At 50.0% G+C, this 24568-nt stretch overlaps 1 protein-coding gene across 2 annotated transcripts in view; it reads right to left on the reverse strand.

The window, feature by feature from the left end:
- Positions 1–5634: 5634 nt before the first annotated feature.
- Positions 5635–24568, reverse strand: part of TRIO (trio Rho guanine nucleotide exchange factor) — a 337163-nt gene continuing 318229 nt past the window's right edge. Inside the window, exons 47-57 of one of the 2 annotated variants that reach the window (XM_028097953.2) lie at positions 24340–24517; positions 21285–22105; positions 16995–17242; positions 15285–15423; positions 14432–14459; positions 14067–14229; positions 13684–13805; positions 12253–12331; positions 10305–10505; positions 7735–7873; positions 5635–7145 (exon numbers count right to left, since the gene is read on the reverse strand). In XM_028097953.2, coding sequence (XP_027953754.2) covers positions 6597–7145; positions 7735–7873; positions 10305–10505; positions 12253–12331; positions 13684–13805; positions 14067–14229; positions 14432–14459; positions 15285–15423; positions 16995–17242; positions 21285–22105; positions 24340–24517 — 2667 coding nt within the window. In that variant the 3' untranslated portion in view covers positions 5635–6596. Of the gene's footprint in view, positions 7146–7734; positions 7874–10304; positions 10506–12252; positions 12332–13683; positions 13806–14066; positions 14230–14431; positions 14460–15284; positions 15424–16994; positions 17243–18193; positions 20806–21284; positions 22106–24339; positions 24518–24568 lie in introns of those variants that run through there. The other variant, XM_088023532.1, reaches the window with a different exon arrangement.

The raw sequence follows: 24568 nt of genomic DNA on the forward strand, positions 1-24568 counted from the left end.
GGGACACTGCCTCAAAAGCTTATGGAACCAAAACAAAAATGCCATTAATGTCTTTGAAGAAGGAAAAAGAAGTACTTGAAGAAATGGCTGAAAACAAATTTGGTAAGAGACCTAAACATATAGATTTAAGAATCTTAGTCTCAGACAGAATAAACACAAATAAATCCAATGCTAAGACACTCACAGTCAAACTTCTGAAAACTCAAGACAAAGAAAAAAATCTTGAGAGTCAGAGGAAAACGTCTTACTTATAAGGAGGAAATTAAAAATATATATATATTTATTTGAGAGAGCGTGTGTGAGCAGGAGGACAGGCAGAGGGAGAGGAAGAGGGAGAGAATCTCAAGCAGATTCCCCACTGAGTGTGGAGCCTAATGCAGGGCTCGATTCCACGACCCTGGTGTCATGACCTGAGCTGAAATCAAGAGTCAGAAGCTGAACCAACTGAGCCACCCAGGCACCCTGTAGGGGAAAAATTTGAACAACTGTAGATTTCTCATCAGAAACCATGAAGCAGCACAATGTTTTTCAAGCACTGAAAGAAAAGAACTGTCAACTCAGAATTCTACTCCAGGGAAAATATCATCAGGAATGACGGGACAAATCAAGGCATCTAAATTGTTTGATGGGGGCACCTGGGTGCCTCAGTTGGTTAAACATCCCACTATTGGCTTCAGCTTAGGTCATGATCTCAGGGTCATGAGATTGAGCCCTGCATGGGGCTCTGCATTCAGCACAGGGTATGCTTGAGATTCTTTCCCTCTCCCTTCCCCTATTCCCCTCCCTCCTGGTTATGCTCTCTCTAAAATAAATGAATAAAATCCTAAAAAAATAAATTATGTTTGATGGTTGAAGCAAAAATCACCACATTGTGTGATGTGATTCTAAATTTAAGTGGAGGAAATATTTAAAACAATTATAAGCTGGAGAAGGTAATGAGACATAAAGACAGGTGAGGTTTCTGTATTTCACTCAAATTGGTAAAATGATGACACCAGCAGACCGTGATGACTTCCAAACACACACACACACACACACACACTGTAATATCTAGAACAACCACTAAAACCATACAAAGAGATACATTCAAAATCAGTATAGAGCAAAATGGGATTCTAAAAGTGTTCAAGCAACCCATAGGAAGGCAGGGAAAGAAAACACAGAGAAATGAAAACCAGAGAGAAGAGTAAACCGAAAAATAAAAGGGCAGGCTTAGGCCTTAAGTTTATTAGTAATTACATTAAATGTAAATGATGTAAATACACTAACTAAAGATAGAGATGGGTGGGTACCGTGGATTAAAAAACATGACGCAACTATATGCTGTTGATAAGCAATCTACTTACATATAAGGGTGTAGGTGTATTGACAGTTAAAGGGTGGAAAAAGGTGTATCATGCAAACATTAATTAGAAAAAAAGAGTAGGAGCGACTACACTAATGTCAGAAAAGTAGATGTTGGAGTAAAGAAAATTACTAGAGAAATGAATGGGACAAAAAATAAACATTCAAAAATCAGTTTCAACTTCTATATAATAGCAATAAATTCATGGACACCAAAATTAAAAGTATGATATAATTTATAATTGCTTTAAAAAAGAAAAATACTTGGGTATAATTCTAGCCCTTACATATAAGAACTTGTAAAACTATAAAATGCTGATGAAAAAAATCAAAGATCTACATAAATGGAGAACCATATTGTATTCATTGGGAGACTCAACATAGTGAAGATACCAATTCTCCCCAAACTGATAAACAAATTTAATGCAATGCATATAAAAATCTGACTAAGATATATTTAGATGAAGACAAGACTATTTTAAAATTTATATGGATATGCAAAGGAACTAGAATAGCTAAAACCAATTTTGAAAAGGAAAAATAAGGTGGGAGGAGAGTGTGTTCTACTTGATTTCAAGACTTCCTGCACAGTTACAGTAATCAAGACTACGTGGTAATGGTGGAGAAAGAGAGTTAGATCAACAGAATAGAGGACCCAGAAACAAATTCACATAAACGGGCCCAACTGATTTTTCACAAAATCACAAAAGAGTAGCCTTTCCAACAAATGGTGCTGGAAAAAAAAAAAAAAATTGGTCTTCAATCTGCAAAATGTGAACAAAAACAAGAAAACAAGAAGGCAAAAAATACCCCAAAAAACCTTCAACCTAAATTTTATACCTAATACAAAAATTAACTCAAAATGGATCATGGGCTTAAATGTAAAATATAAAACTTAAAAACGTATAGGGAAAAAAAAAAAACGCTTAGGTTAAAAAAGTTCACTCTGGGGCTAGGTAAAAAAAAAGTTCTTTGATTTGACACCAGTAAGCTTGATCCACAAAAAAAGAATTAATAGGACTTCGTCAAAATTAAAATATATTTCTCTGTGAAAGATCCTGTTAAGAAGATGAAATGGGAGAAAATATTTGCAAACCACATCTCTGACAAAGGACTAGTATCTAGAATGTATAAAGAACTCTTAAAACCCATTTAATGAGAAAATGGGTAAAAGACATGAAGGGTTGTTTTATGGAACAGAGTAAGCAGATGGCAAATAAGCACATGGGCAGATGTGCAAAATCATTAACTATGAGGGAAATAAAACTTAAAACCACAATAACATCACTATACACTTGTCAGAATGGCTAAATAAAAAAATAGTGACAAAACCAAATGCTGACAGATTTGAAGAAACCGGATTACTCAGACTTTGCTAGTGGGAACGTACAACTTCTCTAGTCTAGAGAAGTTTGGCTATCTCTTAAAAAACGAAATTTGTAACTGCCATGTGATCTTCCAGTTGTCTTGACATTTATTCCAGAGAAACAGAGACTTATGTTCATACAAAAATCTGCACACAAATGTTCTTAGAAGCTGTATGTGTAATAGCCAAAAGCCAGAAAAAATCCCGATGTCCTTCCGTGGGCGAACAGCTAAGCTATGGTACATCCACACCATGGAATGCTACTCAGTAATAAAAAGGAAAACTATTGATATATACCACAACCTGGATGAATTTCCAGAGAATTATGCTCAGCTAAAAAATCCATCCCAAATGGTCACATACTGTATGATTCCATTTATTTAATGTTCTCGAAATGACAAAATTATAGAAACGGAGAAGAGATTAGTGGTTGACAGAGATTAAGGAAGGGTTAAGGGCAGGAGGGGGTGGGCATGGCTACGAAGGGGCTGTGGGGGTCCTGGCAGCAAGGGGATGCCCTGCATCTTGACTGCACTAATGTCAATATCCTGGTTGTGATATATGGTGTGTTGTCAAGACATTATCACAGGGGAGAACAGGGGAAAGGGGACATCCCCTACCATGGTATGTACATCTGCGGTGATCTCACAATAAAGTTTAGCTTGATTTTAAAAAGTACATTCTGTATGATTCTACTTATATGAATTCAAAGCATGATCCTAACCTGAGCATGATCGAAATCAGAACAGCAATCACCCTTGGCAGGGAAGGGCCATGAGGAATCTGGGGGATAATGGAAACGTTTTGTATTTTGTTTTGGACAGTGATCACAAATTTATGCCTCAGAAACGTACATGTGAAAGGATCTCTCCTTCCGAAGGTTTAAGATGGTCTAATATCCTTGGATTAAGATAGTGCTCATCATGTGTTCTGCTAAAATACTGATTTTTCTTCCCTTTAGAGCTAAAAGGAATCCCTGAGTTTTAAGAATTTATAAATGATGGGGCGCCTGGGTGGCTCAGTCGTTAGGCGTCTGCCTACAGCTCAGGTCATGATCCCAGGGTCCTGGGATCGAGCCCCGCATCGGACTCCCTGCTTCTCCCTCTCCCTCTCCCCCTGCTTGTGTGTTCCCTCTCTCGCTCTGTCAAATAAGTAAATAAAATCTTAAAAAAAAAAAAAGAATTTATAAATGGTAACATGCAGAATACAAAGCATCATGATTTTTGAGGAATAAAAATTAAGGTAAGTGATCACGACAGGCCGTTTCTCATTTGGGAGAATGCTTTGCTAGTCCTACGGGTGTAACGACTTCATTCAGCAAGTGTCCAATGACAAGAAAAATCACCCGGACACACCCCTTGCCTCACTCTCGCTACTGAGGTCTGCCCTGTGGTGGGCAGGCCACTCCCTCTGGGGCCCAGCCCTGGAGTCGAGCCGACCTTGTTTCTGGCCCTCTGGAGCCTCCCAAAGCCTGGGTGTCGCTGAGACCGACTCTGGGAGAGTTGAGTTTCTCATGCCCTCCCTGACTCAGGGACTCAGCGAAAATGTTGTCCTTTCCCACCAGTCCTACCTTCAGGATGTCGGCAAACAAAGGAATAATAAAGCCTGTTCTACCAGTGCCCTAGGACCCCACAGCTCCCAGGGCGCGTGCTGAGGGCCAGCCACCACTGGGAGGTCTCTGCAGGTGCATATCGTGGGTCTGCTCATAACACCGATGCTTGAACCCAAGTGCTTCATGTTCTTTGATCCATCTGGACGTTAAGCTTGCTTTTCTGTGGCCAGAGGCAACAGCTCTTCCCTTTGCTCCGATTCGTGTGTCCATCAAGAAGTGGGGTACCTTAGAGATTCTAACCAGGACGAGGTGCAGCCCCACCGTAAGCAGCTGAAATCTGGTTTATGCACCAGTGTCTGTGGAGTCTGGGTTCTGGGAACCAATCTGCAGGCACCTGACCAACTCCCGTTTCTGGCCTTGTACAGCAGATTCCCAATCCGGAACATTCTCCCCCCCCGCTCCAACTCCCCGCCGGACCTAGGAGAGGCCAGTCTTTCAGTCTCCCTCAGTGATCAATTTAAATAAAAGGCCTAACGCAAAAATCAGGCAAATATGTTTAATTTTTTAAAATAACTGATGGCAAAATAAAATATTTACATCACATCATACTGTGTAAACATGTAAGGTCTCTGTACAAAGAAATATACATGCAAAATAATGTAAAAATTTAACTGAAATAATAAAAGAAACAATACACAAATGAACGTTGTGAGGTTACGAATACACATCCAGTTTTGAATCCAATTTCTTTTAAAAAGTTTCTGTACAATTTTACAAGAAAGAAAAACCCAACAAAAGAATAAATAAAATACACTGGAAGCGGAAAAGCTTAACTACGCCAGTTTATGGCTCAAGACCCAGGTGTCTGGCTGGCTGGGGATGCAGGCTGGTCTCTCTGTTAGTGTATTTCACACAATGAAGGTAAAAAGACATCGTGAAAAACTCAAGCATGCCCAGAAACCCCGCGGCGTGTTCCCAGGCCTCCCCACGCCGGCGTGAACTCTGCCACAGTGACACAGACGTCGGGTGACAGCCTCAAGGCGGCTAGTGCTTCATGGGCTTTTATTTCTTACCAAAAGCTCAAAATCCAGCCAATTTTTGTACAGAAAGTTGAACGTCAAAAAGTCTAAAAAGTAGTAAATGTCCAGACTGATTTTGGGAAAAAAAATAATACTTTGGCATTCTGAATAATAGCATAATAAATTTTAAAACATTACCCTATTATCCAGTTTTATATTCAGAGTATGAAATCACTTTTTACAGTCCTCAAAACTGACAAATTCCACGAAGAGTTCAATGTCCTTGAACTGATGGCACAGGGCTACAACCCCCTCCCCCCCCCACCCCCGACACACACACAAAACCATAAAGCTCACTGTACGAAGTATGTGCTTTTTCTATATATTTATTACAGGTACAACAGAGGTCTTCATAAATAGTTGCATAAAATGTTAAAGCCACAACATTGCACATGATATGAAATAAAACCAAAAAAACCCCAATGAGTGCATTTACAGTATTTTCATCTGACTGTATACTGCTCAACAATCTGATTGACGGCTGGGGGGGTGGGGTGGGGAACACGGGGAGGCCACCCCTAGGGCTCGGGGTGGGACCCAACTTGATGTCCTCGGTGGATGGCAGAGCCCTCTGACCTCCCCCAGAGGAAGCCCTGGGCAGCGGGCGGGGAGCAGGAGGGGAAAGGACAGACCGAAGGCAGGACCAGTCTTATGTACAAGTAAGGCCTACATTTCATCAGAGCAGAACGATTCATTCTATTTTTATGCAAAAGTCTGAGGTTGAATGCACGTGTCAGGAGCCCAGTCTGGCGTCCCCGCGAGACGCACGCAGACCCGGCAGCTGGAAAAGCTCAGAGCCAGGTGGACCCTGAGCTCTGGACGAGGCCGCGGGGATGGCCACCACGAGGGTGAGTCCTCCCCAGAGGGGTCCAGTATCTCTGTTTTGTTCGTGAACACCAGTGGTTGAACATAGGCATTTCGTTTCCTTGAATAAATCTTGGAAAATGTTAAATTTGCAAAATTCTATTCATGTTCATTTAAAAAAGTTTCTTTTTATTTTTTGCAGAAACCTGAATAAAAGACTGTGATACAGCAATGCTGTGTCCGCTCACGAAGAGTGTACGAGAAGGTCCTCCACCCCAGCACAGCGTGCTCCCGAGTCCCAGGCACTGCCGAGCTCAGCTCACTCGGAGCCCCATGTCACACGATGAACAAACGGCAGCTGATCAGTTCTGTTGGTGTGTGTTTCTCTTCAAAATTCAAATTAACAGCTGATTGGCAGGTGAAAGAGAATGAGAAAGAACTTCAAGATAGGTCAAACTCTAGGCAAAAGCCTGCTCTGTAAGAAGTTTTGAACGCTACGGATAGGTCGAACATCGTTCTGGTGTTTGCGCCGCTCAATGAAGGAAGTCAGTCTGGACGTGTCGAGGACGCCCGCCCCTTTGCCACTGCTGTGGCCTGCCTGCAGCCACTGCTCCTGGAGGGCTAGCGCAGCCGAGGGACGCTTGGCAGGGTCCTCTTGCAGGAGGAAACACACGAACTCCTTGGCCTTCTGGCTCACTCCTTTAAAGCAGTCCTCTGGGAAACTAAAGTCTAGTCGGCAAATGTTCAGGCAGGTCTCCTCCACGCTGTCGTCGAGGAAGGGGGACACGCCGCTGAGAAGCACATATGTGAGCACTCCGACACTCCATGTATCCGAGGTCAGGGAGATGGGGTTCCCAAGGATGATTTCAGGGGCTGCAAACTCGGGGTTCCCCAGTAACTGGTGGATGTAGTAGGTCGTGTTGAGTTGGACAGCATCTCCAAAATCAGCCAGTTTAATTGTTGGCTTGGCCAAACTCTGATCCACCAGAATGTTTTCAGGCTAGAAGACAGGTTAAGACAACGGTCATTTCCATCGCTCCCCATCTCAAGCTTACTTGGGACGCTCACCAGGAATCAACGAAGTCGACTGGAAGGAACCGTTCCCACGCAAGAAGGGATGCAGTTCTGAGCCTGCGGGCCCACGGAGGAGAAGGGAGCACCGGCTCAGCGGGAACGCTGCCGCGAGCGAGCATGAAGGCCCCGTGCTGAAGAACGCTGCCTTAGGGGGCTGGGTGTCCGTCTTCACGCCCAGCACTAACAGTAATATTCACCTTCCTTTCTCAGCTACCACCGACCCAGCCCCACACCAGCCTCGCAAAGCTCACAGGAACTTTCTGGAACCTCATGAAATGTGTGAAGGTCTCAAATGTTTATCTAGTACTTCAGTGACCGTTTATATCATTGAGAGCAAAATCTTAAAAACAGAGATTAGAAATCAGGGTTCCCATCACGCATCTCCTCCTGCTTGTCCCTGGTCCCCCCGGCCTCCCGGCCTGGCTGCAGTGGACTCGTTGGGAGGAGGCCCCCACGTGCCAGGTGGCTGGGCCTCGGTCAGACATGATGGCCTTGGCCCCAGGAGCCCCACTCACCTTTAGGTCCAGGTGTGCTATCCTGCAGTTGTGAAGGTATCGGACGGCTTCCAGAACCTCCCCCAGATACGCCCTGATCTTCCCTTCGGTGAGGTTTCCCCATCGCACCACACAGTCCAGGAGACGCCCCTGGTCAGCCCTGTGGAGGCAAGAACATGGGCAACACTCATCACGGTGCTGGGTCACTTTAGAGGAAACAAAGAGCTTGTCGGTGCCCACTGTTAAAGTCCTACCAGTCTGGTGTTTTAGGAGCACAGCTCCACCTCCAGGCACGACTCTATCAGTGAGAGGTTGATTTCTTGTCAACCTCGTTATGGATGCGAGTGGGGAACAAGGGCGCCCAGGCCTCAGAGGGAGCGGGGAGGGGAGCACGAGCTCCCGCCCAGGAGGCTCACACACGAGCCCGGCCTCTCGGATGCTGACAGGACGCAAGCCATCCGGCCACGGCGGGTGCTCTGCAGGTGCTCTGCAGGCATCTGCTGGAGGCTGCAACGAAGTGATACACCTCCCCAAGCCTTCGTTTTGTCATCTGTAAGATGGGCAACAGGAAGGCCACACGAGCTAATGTCAGTAAGGAGGCAGACCTCGAGGTGTGTGGAGAAAAACAGCCAGCACGACAGGCTGCCCCCCCTGCACTCCCCCGCCCCCGTTCCCGCTGCGCTTTTCCTGGGTGCCTTTGAAAACAACACTCAGAGGTGAGCCATGACACTTAGTGACCTCTGCCCAGCCACCTTATAACACGGGCTGCCCCTGCTCTCACTCGTGACCTAGGATGGAGGACTGCCCTTCCCCCAGCTCGCTGTCCCCAGTTCTGGGACCCGTAATCCGAAACTGTGCCTTCCATCAAAATGCCCCCAGAGTTCCCATTTCCCTGAAGTGGGAGCAGGGATGCTGAGGGAACTACCTGCCAACCCGCACCTCTGGTTTCATGCTGCACTCAAAAGGCTTTCTACTATGGTGAATTACTTTGATATTTAAAAACCACGGATGGGGTGCCTGGGTGGCTCAGATGGTCAAGCGTCTGCCTTCGGCTCAGGTCATGATCCCAGGGTCCTGGGATCGAGTCCCGCATCGGGCTCCCTGCTCCTTGGGAGCCTGCTTCTCTCCCTTTGCCTCTCTCTCTCTCTCTCTCTCTCTCTCTGTCTCTCATGAATAAATAAATAAAATCTTTAAAAAAAAATAAAAATAAAAATAAAAACCATGGATGCAGTGCTGCCCATGGGCCAGGGACTAAAGGCTTACTGTCAATTCACTGAATCCTCACGCCAACCTTCCCAAGGTCATACAGCTCGCCAGGGAAGGCCAGACCTGCAGTGAGGTGGTCTGGCCCAGGCTCTCGGAGCATCTCACTCGCTCCCTGCTCTGTCTGCACAACAGACACTTAATGGAAAACCAGCCACTTGCCCGGTAACAAGGGGTAATCGAGGAGACCTTGGTAGTAATCTCTTAGGAAAATAAATCCTAGTAACAGTACGGTGAGACCAAACCATTCAGTTTTCCACTAAAAAGAAATGACAGCTGAACACACTTAAATTTTACGCCAGAAATGGAAGTCTTGTTGATTTTTGATGAGGACTTTAGGATAGTTCTCGTTAAAAAATCCCCAGATGAGCAGTAGCTGTTGGACACCCGGTATCTCCAGCCAGAATAGGATAGAATTTAAAAACAGCTAAATGCCAAGATATTTCAGAGAGGGTGGGCTTCCCAACCCTGGTATTGCTAAGGCTGGGGGACAGCGGAGTGTCTGCCGCGGGGCCGTCTGGGCTCTGTGGGATGATGAGCAGCATCCCTGGCCTCTACCCTCTAGATGCCAGTGGCACCCCCAACCCGAGCTGTAATGGCCAAAAAAGTCTCCAGACATGGCCATAATGTCCCCTGGGGGGGCAAAACTGTCAACTGAGGACCACTGCTCTTGGGTCACAGTTCTCACTCTCTCCTTAGATGACTGTGCCATTTGCCGGGGTGGGGCAGAGCTCACCGAACACCATGGGACCGGGGGCTCCTCTGGCTGTGGAGGCCCACCTGTTGCCCCAAGGATGTCCTCTAGGCGAGGTGCATCTCACTCTCCCATTCTGACCACCCTGTGGTGGGCCGGAGCTCTAGGGTGCAGGACTGCAAGCCTGAAGCAGCGGCCAGGAGCAAGATCTTAGGGGGCCCACTCAGCACCCACGAGGCTCCCTGGGCCCCCAGCAGCCATGCAGTGCCACCAGCAGGGGCAGGAGTCTTCAGAGGCCTGGCCCCTTGGGGACCCTGGGAACCAGGTGGCACCTCCAGGTTGGCTGAGACCCAGAGGGAACCCGGGTGGCACTGAGGTGTTTTGATGCTAGGCTCGTTGCTCCCTCATTTGGACAGCATGTGCTAAAGACTATACTTCTTCCTACCATTACTGGAAAGCTCTAGAACTGTGGTCTCTGACAGCAAGCGTGCGTGCACGCGCGCACACACACACACACACACACAAGTTGTATGGATCCCAAAATCCTGATTTCTGTCCTTCTTAGAGAACAAACAACAGTAAAATCACTTTAAGTTGAGGCTGAGGCTTACGAACTGGGGAGAGCAGTACGCACATTTCTAACACCAGGACGTAGCTGGTGGGGGTCTCGAAGGTATCAAGGAGGCCAACAAGCAGCGGGTGCTGGAGGTTCTGCAGGATTCCAAGCTCACGGGTGACCTGGTCACGCTTCATCAACTTCTTGTTCACAAACTTAGTGGCCACTGCTCGTTTGGTTCCTTTCTGATCACATTTCTTAACGACAGAGAATCTGCCCCTGGAAAACAGGTCGAGAAGATCATTTTCAGAGGACTCTGAGTACGTCACGGAGAAAAGACTCTGTTAACCTAAATGGACTGGAGGCCTGTCTGCAGACCCTGCTCTCCCTGGCCACTCGTGGAGGAGCAGTGGCTCACAATGACCCGGGGAAGCCGGCCAGTCTCCGAGCCCCTCAGCCGTGGGATGTCTCTTCTCCCTCCTAGAGGCAGGCTCCATTTCCTCACCCTGCATCTGGGTAGGCCACGTGACCTCCTGACCTCTGGATGTGGCAGAAGTGACACCGTGGGACTTACCAGGCAGCCTCCACCTTTGCTCCTCACGGAAAACCTTCCTTACCACGTCAAGAAGCTTGAGCTGTACGTGGTGGCTCAGGCACCCCACGTGCCCCCTCCTTTTGGAAAGGGGCGTCTACTGCCATCACCATGCCTGTGGCTTGCCACTCGGGATGCATGTGTGGGGCTGGTCACCCATCGGTAACCCACGGCCTCTGAAGCAGTACCCGGTGAACCACACCCAGGAAGTGTCAGCGGCACTTTGACCTGACCTGGATGATAGGGTCTTGGACCTCAAGTCTGAGCCCACTACCAGATGATAGGGTGAGACCTGGGGAGCACCACAGGGACCATGAAGAATAGAGATAAATCTGTGGTGGGCTGAAATGGCCACACCACCTTGCTACTCCTCCCACAGAGAGATGCGGTCTATTTCTTCGGCCTTGAATCTGGCCTGGCTGGTACGGTCTCTGGCCCACACAATGCACGGGAAGCGTGGTGGTGGATTTCTGAGGCTGGGCCTTAAGAGGCCTTGCATCTTCTGCTTTTGCTGTCTTGAAATGCTTCTGCCATCATGTGAGGAAGCCCAGTGTGAAAGTCCATGTGGAGAGAGACCCAGTGTCCCAGCCAACTGAGCCCAGGAGAAACCAACAGAAGACCTGCCTGATCATTCCCACATTATCCGAAGTGACAGCAAGTGTGTGTCCGGTGCAGCAAGGGCTAAGTGAGGATACGTCACCCTGACACGTACCAGTATGTGAACAGGTACCTGGAGCCACACGGCCCGGTATGGCCACTGGACTGTAAAAGGATTGGACTGCTGCTGGTGGAGTTTCTTGGAAAGCTTTTTAAAAGGGACAAGCTCAGCTGTTGTGCCTTTGACCTCCTTCTTGCCACATGGGTCATGACCCCAGATGTGGGAGAGTGCTGTGTGGACAGGCAGCAGAGCCAAGTCAGAAGGAGCCTTCCTGGGGGCCTGAGGGCACTGCTGAGCCGCTGCCCTGGGCCTGGCTGCCCCTTCTGGAGAGAACCGGCCCCTCTCTCGGTTTGGGCAGGAGGACCCTGCCACTCCAACCTACATCTCCAATCCGAAGAACACATTCAGCCTTTCTCAACTGGAACTCCACAGGAGAATTAAGGTCCACAAAAAAGGGTCTGAGCAACACTCCTTTGACTTCTCCCAAGGATAGGACACAGCTAGGCTGGTCCAGAGGCACAGAAGAGGAGTTAAGTCATTACATCAATGGATGGCTTATGGCATCAGGCCTCAATTCTCTCTTGGAACCCAAGCTGAAAACATCCTCTTTACCCCCTCAATGTTTAATATCAAAAGGCAATTACACGTTAGATTTCAAATATAATTCACATAACTTCCAATTGGTGGCAAAATTCACCACTAATCTTATCTACTCTTATGGAGAGTTATGTCATACGCTCGCTCTCGTGGAAGGGGCTCTGGGTTTTGTATCATACCTGCCAAGTTCAGCCACTTCGCTGTAGAAGGAGTCAAAGTTGTCTTTCCAGGTCACCATGATCCCATCACTCCCTGGACCTGCAAGAAGAGCAGCATCTCCCCTGAGCTTGGTTTATGTGCGCTTCTTGGGGAAGAAGTCTATAGGCCTGCGCTGTCCAATACGGCAGCCACACGCGGCTACTGAGCATCTGAACTGTGGCTCACCGGACTGAAGATGTGCTGGAAGCGTAAAATACACACTGCAGGTTGGGACTCAGGATGAAAAGAGATGGATTTACGTGACAGAAATAAACACACACTTCCTTTCCCATTATTTCCCCACTCGCATCTCCAAGGTGGAGTCTTCTATCTCCCTAAGCTCCTTTAGCTTCTGTAACTGATTTATTATAAAGCAAAAATCACCCTGTATGGTTCCTATGATGTCTTCTACAAGTGAGAACACTGGTGATTCTTCACGTTTAAATTCAAGATTCTCTTTCTTCATTGTGTCATGATCCAAGAATCAGATCATTTCCTTTCTCTGGTATAATTGGGTTAAAATACCTGGGATGAAGGTACATGGGATAAAAACGCTGACGATTCTGTTCATTGTCTACACACAGGGCGCTCCTGGACTCAACGCACCTTTTAGTTCAGGTTCTTATTTTTGTTCTTGGAAGCAGTTTCCCAGACCTGGTGCAGCTGAAGAATGCCTGGGAAATGCCAGCAGCCCTGTACTGCACAGCTGGCCTCCTGTGAAGCACGAGCTGCAAACCAACCGGTATGTGTTGCCTACTGAGCAATGGTCGATGCAACCAGAGGAGATTTAAAAGGGCCTAGGATATGGGTTCTGCCTCTGGGAGCTCACGGTCTGGCCGAGGACAGAAAACAAGGCCTTGCTGGGCCATGGAGAGAGCAAGGACTTCAGAAGGGAGCAACGCGGGTCCCACCGTGGTTGCCCTGCGTTCCCAGGAGCGACACCGTTAGGGTCTCAGTGAGGCACAGAGCCTGCATAGGCCTCAGCCACTCTCCTTCCTCTCCTCCCACAGCCTACGCGAGACCAACTTAGAGGAGATTCTCTCAGCCAAAATGTCAACCGAGCAATTGAATAAAAGAGAAGTCAGATACGAGAACGTGTTTTGAGCACTACGAGCATGGGACGTACCATGTTCCAAGCCAGAGGCCGGCACTGGATGCTCGGCTGCCCAGGGGCTGGGTCAGGGGCCTGCACTGTGCACCTCCCCGAAGACATGAGCGGGGCAGGAAGTCACCCGCCCCGGGACACCCTAGACACTGTGGTCTGCCGCTTGCAGCTCTCATTGGGAAGGCCCCACACTGACTTATTGCCAAATATTTCAGACTCTCCTGAGTGTGTATGTGCAGGCGCAGGGTCTCTCTGGACCTGAGAGTCCCAGAAGGTGCGTGCCCCCCTGCTCAGGGGTGCCACTTACCCAGCACCCTCAGACTGGCTGAAGACGAGGCCGAACCCATGTCGTTCACAGCGATGCACGTGTAGATGCCGTCATCTTCTGTGGTCACACCGACGATCTTCAGAGTGGCCTCTCCCAAGTCACTGCCGCACAGATAACAACTCATTGTGGGTCACAAAGGCACAGCTCCCCCAGCGACCGCCCCTACCCTCTCTCCTTTGGGGTCACAGAAAATGACAGGAAGTACTGACAAGGAACTTCAAGTGGAATTTTAATTTTTATTGCACACCTCGGTATGAAACGCTCCCTGGTGACGTCAGGGTGCCGGGGGTAACCGAGGGGGTTGATTGTGTTGGTCACAGTGGACGGAGGTCACGCTCACTGCCAGCAAAACCCAGCCTCACCTGTAGGAGATGCTGTAGTGACCGTCGTTGTTCAAGGTGTTGTGTTCAGGGCCCTTCCAGGTGATCGAGGCCTTGGGGCGGCCACAAACTCGACATCTAAGAACAACGGTCTCCCCTGTCTCACACGTGACCTCACTCAAGGGAATGACGAATTCTGGGGGAACTGCAGGAGAAAGGAGTCAGGGACCCCTGTCACCCTTGGCTCCTTTCCCACACCCACCAATCCTAACAAGTATGAGACCTGAATTGCCGCCCATGCCCCAGCGCTCCAGAAAATCCACTCTCCAGGTTACGCGCCAGCGTTCTACAATGTGCCCCGTGGACCCTACACTCTGCAAAACCAGAGGAACAAGATAACAACTCACCGTCATATATGTAGTTGGGATTGAGAAGCTGAAACGGAAAAAACACATAGATGTTAACCGGAAACATGAACTATTTTGTGGTACGTTACTTTTATTCCCAGGCTACAGGTACCACTGAAAGATGAACAAGAATACAACTTGGGTCTCAAAACAGAGCACATTTTCATTGCCTTTAAATGTACTCAAAAAGCTTCATGCCATACAAATTTCAGTGAATTTTTGTCTTCCTACCCACAAACACAAAAGAGCCTCTTGAACTCAGAAATGCCCATTTTTTCTCATCCAATGGGCCGGGTTCTGCTGGTCCCTGGGCCCCTTCCTTCTGAAGAGCTGCCAGTGCCCTGACCAGAGCCCTTGCACTCCCTTTAGGGGAGATTTCCTTTCTCTGCAGGCAACTACTGCCCAGCTAGGTTTAGGGCAATCTGATCATGGGAATAAAGCTGACTGAAGCAACCCCCGAGGGAACGTGCCAAAGCTGGTGAACCTGTGTCTCCGGCCTCTAGTCCCTTCCCAGCGGTGTGGGGCGGGCCCTGGAGAAGTCTGTGCCACGGCTACTTCACACCGTGTACTTGGAGAATCTGGTCTCCGCTTCCCCAGCGCAGCCAGCAGCGTTCTTTGTAAGCTACCTGTGCACCTGGTCAGGAGGCGCATGCGCACCTGTGCCGGGAGCACGGTCCCCGTGAGCTCTCTAGGAAGCCCTGCAGGAGCTGCGCCCAAGGCAGCGGGAGGTGATGGGGAAGGCAGATGGCGGCAAGTGAGGCCAGGAGCCAGGCCCGCGACTCCTGGGCCACCACCCGGCCCGCAGCTGCCCCGGGAATGAATGCCGCAGGCTCCTGGAGACGCGCATACGCACCTTCACAGATACCTTGTTGCTGAGCCCCTCCCGCGACTTCCGATAACCGTTCTCTAACTTGCCTTCCCGCTTGCCGTCTTTATCTTTTTTCTCAGATTTTTTCCTTAAACGGAGTGCTGTGTGCCAAGATGTTGACTTCCTAGGGGTAAAATAACACGTTGGTAGTATCACAGCTTTCCAGTGTTCAGCAAGTGATTCCTGAAAGCCTTAAAGAAAGGATGAGTAGCCCACTTAAGGGATTTGGGGTGACTGAGGCTCCCTGAGCTCTGCTGAGGGAAACCCACCTGTGAGTCTCAACAACCAGAGGGGAAACCAAGAAGCTCTTCACTTTTGAGGATTAAAATACAAAAGTGCTGGTAATGGTCAATTTTTTATATTTTTTTATTATTATGTTAATCACCATACATTACATCATTAGTGTTTGATGTAGTGTTCCATGATTCATTGTTTGTGCATAAGGTAATGGTCAATTTTATGTATCAACTTAACTGGGCCGCTGGGTGCCCAGAAATGTGATCACACATGGTTCCGGGTGTTTCTGGATAAGATTAACATTTTAATTGGTAGAGTAAAACACACTGCCCTCCACAACGTGGGAGGCCCCCTCCAATCAACTGAAGGCCTTAGTAAAAAGATGGGCTTCCCTGAGCAAGGGGGAATTCTCTAGTAGAAGGGGTCCCCAGCACATTTGGACTTCCTAGTCTCCATAACTGTATGAGCCAATTCCTTTTATTACCTGCTTCCTCCGTGGCACACACACACACACACACACACACACACACACACACACACTCCTATTGTTTCTATTTCTTTGGAGAACCCTAATACGAGGCCTAAGAACACTCTTTGATAAAAATGAAGTACAAAATGGGAATCTTGAACATTGTACTAGAATAAAACAGTTCTGCATTTCAAGGAGGAACAGCACAAGGGGACTATCAAGGAGGAGAAGCTCTCTGTAGCCTGAACTCAAGCCCAGCTTCCCCGGGAGCTGCGAGCTCCAAGCCCAGAGGTGCAGGGTGGTGCTGGGATGCTGGCCAGCCTGTACTGCGAACCCAGCTGAGGGTCCTCCATGCTTGGAGAGAAGCATGACCACCGTCACTGCCTTTGGGTCCGCTGGTTTGGGCTGAAGCCTTTGGAGGCTTCAGAAATCACCAAGTCCTGCAATGCTTCCACTCCCAGAAACCACTGGGCTGATCTCTACCACAGCCAAACAGATCTTCAGGGAAGGGCAGAGTTTTAAACCAGCACCCAAATTCAGTTTTCTTGTCAAAAAAATGTTTAATACAGCAAAACTGGTCATTTCTTAACTGAATTAACCTTCTAGAATACGTGAGGCGTAATGGTAATGGCATCACACAGATGTTCACCTGCAGCTCACAGAATGAGCATCTACCAGATGCACCGTCGGCATAGCCGGCTAAGGAGTCAGAGGTCCTTGAGGAATCCTTACCCATGACCCGAGACCTTTGGAGATGATAATATTATTGTAAGCAACCTAGTGGCTTAAAAAAGCTGTCTGTTTGCACATGCAGGTTATTAAAAGAACCTGCCAGAACAAGTCTGAGAGATGAAGGGCCACCCCATCCTCACTTTGGGGCTCCACACCGTGCTCAGAGATGACTCGCACTGACAGGCAATGGCGTTGCTCTCTCTCGCTGGGCCTCTAGGCCCCGGGCCCCTTGGCTGGCCTGCCGGCTGGGCACTCACTTGAGAGTCCCATCGGGGTTCTCCATGATGACTGCACTGGTATGCCCCAGGACGAAGCCTGGAATCCAGCCCTCGGCTGCGGGGCACTGGTCAGTGGCGGCTCGGAACACCAGAAACATGTTCTGTTGATTGCTGGCCAGAATCTGAACGACCTCTCCTTGATAGACGTTTATCTCATCCTCCTTCACTGCCGTGTAATCGTGTGTCACCAACATGGTGGAGATGTTGCTACTGCTGCTACTTTCACTCTGGAGCGGGAGAGACGGAAAAAAGGCAGAGGGGAACTGAAACGAGATCTGATGTCATGAACTCGCTCACCGGCGTGCGGGCGCAGCGTGACGACCCAGAGCAGGGCTCACCGGACAGGCCCGGAGGCACCTGCCCTCCTCTGCCACTCTCTTTAGCTAACTTTGTGCCTTTTTTTTTTTTTTTTTTGATAATTAAAAATCAGGATTTCTCTAGAAAGCAATGCAAGCAACAATCTAAATTCAGTCACCGCAATGATGACAGTTTGCTTTCAGGAGCTTGGTTACTGTTTTAACCCCATCTTCCTTGCACCCTCAGGGAACAGCTCAGTCCTCCTGTTGATGCCATGCTGCCTTGTATCTATGTCACTGTGACTATCATGCTCATTTAAAAAAGTATTATTAAATTAAAAGGCCACAAGAGAGTAAGTAGCTCTTCAGCTCACTGACACATTAGATCATGGAGCGGCCCCAAATCTGCCAAAGAAAATGTTCACGGAGAACACATATCCAAGGATCATGACAAGCTGCTGACATGCCTGATCGTTTTCACCTTTTTCCTTCTGAAAGAATGAGGAATACCTGAAAAGAAAACCAACTGCTGTTCTGCTCTCATGCATAGTTAGTCTGCCTCCTTTATGTGGCCCTTAGTGAGTGGCCCTGAACTTGCAGGACTCAACTATCCTGAAGGTGCACGGGAACACACAGACTATACAGCACTGCAGAGAGACTGTGGACACCGCTGGCCCCACAAGCCAATCTCCGGGAACAGCCCTTGGCGCGAGAAAACCTATTCTCCTCTGGAGTCCTAGCAGGACCCAGTCTCTGTTCACTGTGTGTCTCTAAGGTCCACCACAGTGACGGACACGTAGCGGACACTCAATACATAATCAGTGACTCCACGACGCAAGATTGCACGAGTAAAACAGAGATCGTTTCTTAAGGCCACCTACCTAGGCCCACAAGCTGAGTGGTGTCAGCTGCTGAGAAGAAACACAAATGGCAGTATTTGTCCCAAGCTGTCATTTACCAAGTGACCCTTTTGTTCCAGGGGAGAAGGAGGAAGCTGACCCCACTGTCGCCTCCTGAGCTACATCTTGCTCAATCCTATCAACAGGTGGGATGTGGGAAAGGGCGTCAGGCCCCCTGCTCCTGGTAGCTTGTTCTCAGAGGTCTCCACCAACGATGTCTGGACGCTCACGGATCCCCCGGACTCCGACGACACTTAGCCTCTGCTGGGCTCTCGACTGCCCGGGGCAGGTCCCAGGTGGTACAGCTGCAACCGTCAGACAACCCTGCCCCATGCCTGTCAGCCCTGGGCTACTGAGCTTGTGTCGGGACACGCTGGAGCGGACGGGCCGGTTGCCGTTAACAAGCCAGTGTGCCGAGAATTCCGGGGTGCGGGGCTAGGACTCTCGACCCACAGTGGGTATTTAAATTAAACACAGCAGAGTGCCAAACTCCGGTTCTGTCTCAGCTGAGAGTCTGCTGCGGACTTACTGCCTCTTGTGGATCCCCCCATACTGTCCACGTCAGGCTACGTACGGCCTGTGCATATTCATTTATGCCACTTTATTCTTCTAGCATGTACTTTACTCTGACTTATATAGCAATACCCAATAGTTTTGAGATCACAAAGCCAAATCTGGTAGGAAATGCAAACAAAAAAAGCAACTTATGCAGCACAGCTGCTTTTGGCCAGAGCATCCCAAGCTCGTCTCATGATTTTGCCACAGAAATTGCTATGAGTATTTTCTGAACACTCCCTATGCACCAGGCTAAGTATCAGGCATTTAAAATCCATCTCACTTAGTGCTCGAAGCTGCCTTCCCGGCTGGCACAACCATCACCTCCTTACAGAAAGAGGGGTTGGGCACGCACACGGGCCACCTGGCCTCGGAGACTAAAGCAGGGTTGCACTTCTATTGCTGCCAGGTGGCAGGTGCAGACAGATTGTGCGTCCACATTTGGAGGCTGGTACAGTCACCATCTGGGTTGGTCCACATCCACATCCACTGCATTCCTGCTCTCAGCAGAACTTTCCAGAAGGTGCCCATGAAAGGAGGAAGAAGGGTCATGGGTTAGGCACAGCTGCTTGGCTGTGACTGCAGACAGCTCCGTGGAAGTAGTCAAGGAGGAAGGTGGCCACTGCTGACCCACCAGGAGGGTAAGATGGCCCAAATGGGTAGAAATGGGGCAGGGCGACAGTTCCTTTTAACCAGAGCACTTAAGAGTCCTAGAGGACACCTTCACATCCCCATTTAGGCCTCTAGTGATCTTCCCAGCCTTCCAGGGCATTTCTGTAAGGCACTCTGACTCATCTAAAACATTGGCAATTTCCCTTTCCAGGTTACCTACCACCTAAGAAAAAGTGAGAGGCAACTTTTGTTGCAGCCTCAAGCCGGAACATACAACACACGCGACTGTGCCTCTGTCTCAGGACATCCTGGGAGGGAGGTGGCGGCGGTTACGTGTGTGCGCTCCCGGGCGGCCCAGGGACCGGCACAGGCGCCTGCTTTGGAACAGCTGAGGTTGGTTCTGAAGCACAGACTCTGAGCGCTCCTCGTCTGCGTAAGGGGGGGGTGTCCAGGTGAGGATGAGCTCAGGAGCTGCTCCCGGGCCCAATTCCCTAATTCACAGGGGTCTCAGCTGTAAGGCCACACCCGCCTCCTGAGCATTCAACCAGATGTGGGCAGGCATGGCATCCCTGGAGCGCTCTGCGTCTTTTCCTCTGGCTGAAGTTGCTCACCTGCATTCCTAGCATTTCAGACCCAAGGGCGGGGGCAGGCTGCTCTGCAGGCCACTGTAAGGCACCCACAAAGAGGAGGACACTGGTCGCAGCCACTGCAGAGGATGCCTGCCCTGACCACTTATTTCTGCAAGTAAGAGTCAAAGGCAAATAAAGGTACCAAGACCCATTTCCTAATTTCTTCCTCAATTAAATATAAAGATCGAGTTTAACAAAAGACGTAACAAATAGGAAGAAAAGAGAAGGCCACATCAACTCAAACAAGGCATTAACAGAAGTCCAGAAAAAAGAAGAGAGACATGCAAAAGCCAGATTTGTTTTCATAAAGAGAGACACAGACCCTTTTGGGGAAATGTATTTAAAAATTTATAAAGCGATCAAACATACACTCGTTAGAACAGTTCTAATTCCCTCACGCATGCCTTTAGGAAAAGTGTTAAAGGTCAGGCCATCTGCCGTGTGGGAGAACAGCTGGGTAGGATAGTGAGGAAGCCACAAAATGGGGGAGAAACCCACCCCAGCAACCTTTCTGCTTGAGGACACAACAGAGGTGACGGGCAAGAGGGCGAGGAAGCCCGAAGCGCCTGCAGCGCGCCCCCTGCTGGACAGAAGGCAGGATGCTCCCGGCCGCCGGCAGGAGCCCGGGCTCCACAGGCCCTACAGCAGTCTCTTCCAGAGTGAAACTTGGGGGGAAGCAAGTATTTCCACTGGAGAGATTCCTTTCCCCCCATTTTGTCTGCTTAGTTTGCTGTGAGTTGCTGTTGGAAGTTTTCTTGAGGGATTTTTTTTTTTTTTCCCAGCAGATGACTCAAAAATGCTGCAAAGATAATTTAAGGCATAAAAGAGCACAACCAAGCGATGAGCAAAAAGCTTAAAATGTACAGATTCCAACTTAAATAGGAGGCAAACAGCAGGGACACTGACCCCTCTAAAAAAACGTGTGTGAGGAAGGCAGGGGTAAAAAGGAAGTTCCAAGATACTCTGCAGGTCAGAGAGTGTAAAAGACGCACGGGCGCTGCATTCGGAAGGTTAACGATCTGGCTTCCCGGATTAAGGAGACACACACAAAGCAAGGAGCGAGTTAGTAGAGACGAGAGCAGCGCTGTCCCCGCGGCAGGAGGGGTTAGAAGGCGCCCGGTCCGCGGGCTCCGGGCCGGAGAGCTGACCACTGCAGGCGGCGCCGGCCGGCCGGAGGGCCAGGAGTTAGTAGGAGGGCGGCGGCCACGGGGAGGTTTAGAAGAGCTGGCGGGACAGAGGCAGTGGGGCAGGCGGGCGCAGGCTGCCGGGCGTTCTTACCCCGTTGCTCTGGGTGGACTGCACGGACTGCTCGCTGGCCGAGGAGCACGTGCTCATGCGGTCCGTGTCCTTGCCGGGGGCCGCGTGGCGCTGCGCCTGCCGCTGGAGGGAGTCACTGTCCCCCGGGAAGGTGAAGGAGCCCGGCCGGCTGGCGGGGGAGGCAGGGATGGAGCTCCAGAAGGAGCCCCCCTTCTGCAGGGGGCTGCTGGGGGGAAAGGGCTCCTTGCCGATTGGAGAAGGGAACGCGCTGGCCACAGGAGAGTTCAGAGGCGAGACGGCCCCGGGCCTGGGCTTTCCCAGGGGCAGCGAGCCCAGGCTGCTCCGCGAGCGGCTGTCCTCCGGGCTGGCCCGCGCCTCCTTGGCGTCCGCATCGCGGCCGGCGCCTGCTGCGGTACTCCCCGAGGACTTCCTGGGGCTCTCAATGACCTTCATCTTGGGGATGCGCTCCGCGTCTTGCTCGGGGCCTTCGGGCTCTCCCGGGGCGCGCCTGCCAGGCTGGCCGGGGCCGGCCTCCGGGGCGGGGCTGCTGCCGGGAAGGGGCGGTGCAGGGCCGGGAGCGGACATACCTGACATCTTGTCTGCCTCTGCCTGGCTCGAGGCTGCAGAGGAGACCAGCACGGGGGAGTGGTGTCTGACAGGCTGCGGGATCCGGGAGGGTCTGCTTCTGCTCGAGCTGGGGAGGCCGCTACAGCTGCCGGGGCCGCCGCTGGGGTTGCCGCCTCCGCTGCTGGGCGCGCCGCCCCCGCCGCTGCCCCCGCCGCCGCCGCCGCCGCCGCCGCCCCCGCTGTGGTTCCTCTGATACTCGATGGGTGATGTCAAGGCTGTAAACAAGGGAGACAGAGAGGAGGCCCTGTCAGGGAACCAAGAAAAAATAGCCTCACCAGGCAAAGGAGAAAGGCACAGGAAGGCATCGAAAGGACATCCTGTGCTCCCCCTCCCCAGTCAAGTGGAGGCTCATCCACGCCACTTCGAACCGTCACGACCCCGAAGCTCCCACCCACCCTGGAAGCAGCAGATTGACACCATCCATCAGTAGAGGAAAAGACAAAGGTCTTAAAAGCTACTCTTCTGTTGATGAACAGCTGACCCGGGGGTGTGCCTGTGTGAGTGGCTGGTGGGGGGGGGGGCAGAGAAGGCCGAGGAAGGACAAGAGCGCCTGAGGACGAGGGTGGCGCGGCCTTCACCGGCCTGCGAGCAGCAAGCAGAGCTTCTGCATCCCCGCTCAGGGGAAGAGGCTCACTGCCCGTGTGGGAGAATCCCAGACAGCAGCTGGCTCCCACCGAGTGGGAAACCTCAGTCCAGCTGCCACAAAGGTCTTCTTTCAACCCCAGAGCAGTCAGGCAAAGAAGAACCTGGCTGGGAGTTAAAGAATCCCTTGGTTTCCCTGCAGGCTCGCAGGAAGGCAGTGTTGGGGACCAGCTCTGCTGTGCAGATTTGGCACAAGAGACGAGGGAAGGTAAAGAGCTCCACAAAGACCCCGACGGGGTGTGTAGCTGTCCTATCTCTCGACTCCAACAATACAGTTTGTATGTAGTCATCTGCAAGAAACCGAGGGAAAAATGCCAAATAAGATACAGGGAAATGGGATCACAACATTTTAAAGTGTTAAAACCTTTGAGAAATACAATTAGGCAGAACCCCTTCCTGCCTGGGAGACGTCAGGCAGGTGTGAACAAGCATTGTGGAGCCAAATGACATTTTACGAAGTCTGTCCTGGCCATGGCCTCTTACTGGAACAAGGGGCAAGAGGGAAGGGTGTCACACGCCCAGAGCTCCCATGCCATTCCTGATGGTGCTCAATCCTCTGGAATTGGTCCTTTGTGTAGACTGAGGGTGTCTAGTAAAGTTTCACAGCATGGTCTATTCAGGCCTCCAGTTTGGGAGGCAGTTCATTTCATTTTAAAGATGGTAAAGAGATTTCCCAACAGTTGCATGCTATGGATGGGCATTTAATGCATCACTTCAGCACAGGACCCTTAAAGAGGCCTGCACTGGCTCACTGTTATGGGAGCAAAACTTTTTTCTACATTCGCAAGGACTGTCCCCCCGCCCCTACTAGCCCCACGTATCCAATTCCAACAAAAGATGTAAAAAACGATCAGTCTTGCTTAACACCCGGGCAGCTGACCACCCCTTGGCCCCAAATGCCTTGCCCTTGATTTTTCACTGAATGCCTGTGTTCCTGGCTCTTGAGTGTCATGCGAGGTGTGAAGGTGCTTTTATGGTGACAAAGAAATGACAACATCCTATTGGACTGGGGCACAGACAGAGAATATGGACATGGAGAAAAGGACAAAGGGAAAACATTAAATGAGTTATCTAGCTTCTGGCTGAATTCTCGGAGCTCTTCAATGATGGCCAAGTTAGAAGCAGAGTCAAAGTTGGCCATCAACAAAGGGAAGCAGGCAGTTTTAGGTCATCCACATAACGAGTCAAAGGAGTTATCTAAACCGTAAAGTCAGTATGGTCACTCTCCTTGTGAAGAAGACACGGCCCCTAAGGTGCTTTGCAGCTCCCTGTCATCACTCATGTCACGGAAGCTGGGAAGGAAAGATATAAGCGTTTTCTGATGGAGGCAGGACTATGGATGAGCAACGCGAGTGAACGAGGATTTCAAAGGTGCACTGGAGAATGTCTACGGTATTTGTGGCCACTTCTGTCAGCTGCCTCGGTTTTTCTCAAGCATTCCCTTCCCAGGACAGGGCTCCAAGGCACAAGTGGTGGGAGAGAGCGTGTGGGACACGTGCCGGGGGCGACGGCCTGCTGGAAACCTTGACTCTTCCAGGAAGAATCTGTGGGACTTTAAGTAACTTACTGATCCACCCTGTGCCTCAGCTTCCTCATCTTTAAAATGGGCTAACAGTGGTCCTTGCCACCAGGGGTTGTTGTGAAAAGGAATTGAAGTAATACACAAGTGCTTACTAGGACAGAGCCTGAAACACAGTCTGTGCTAAATATGTCTCATCATTATGAGCAGGATGCAACAGGAGAGAGAAGAGAAACAGAAACGTGTACCTCAGGCAAAACACACGCCCAGTAACAGAACATACATTACCATTTAAAAAATTGCGCTGGTTTTCTAAAATTTGGTTGATTTCATGGATCCATGTTTGCCGGACACTTGGACTGGATGAATGCAAAATGAAGGTCTCCACTACACCCCCCGTCCTCGATGTCAGAGCAAATTTACACGGATCATTTTCCACATTTTCCTCCAGGCAAAGGCAACTCACCTTAAAAAAATTAAAGCATTATTCACAACGGCCAAAAGGTGAAAGTAACCC

This window comes from Eumetopias jubatus, unplaced genomic scaffold, assembly GCF_037043125.1.
Source record: "Eumetopias jubatus isolate StellerSeaLion01/CBP00866 unplaced genomic scaffold, mEumJub1_p1.0 scaffold_5, whole genome shotgun sequence".
In the NCBI taxonomy this organism is placed as follows: Eukaryota; Metazoa; Chordata; class Mammalia; order Carnivora; family Otariidae; genus Eumetopias; species Eumetopias jubatus.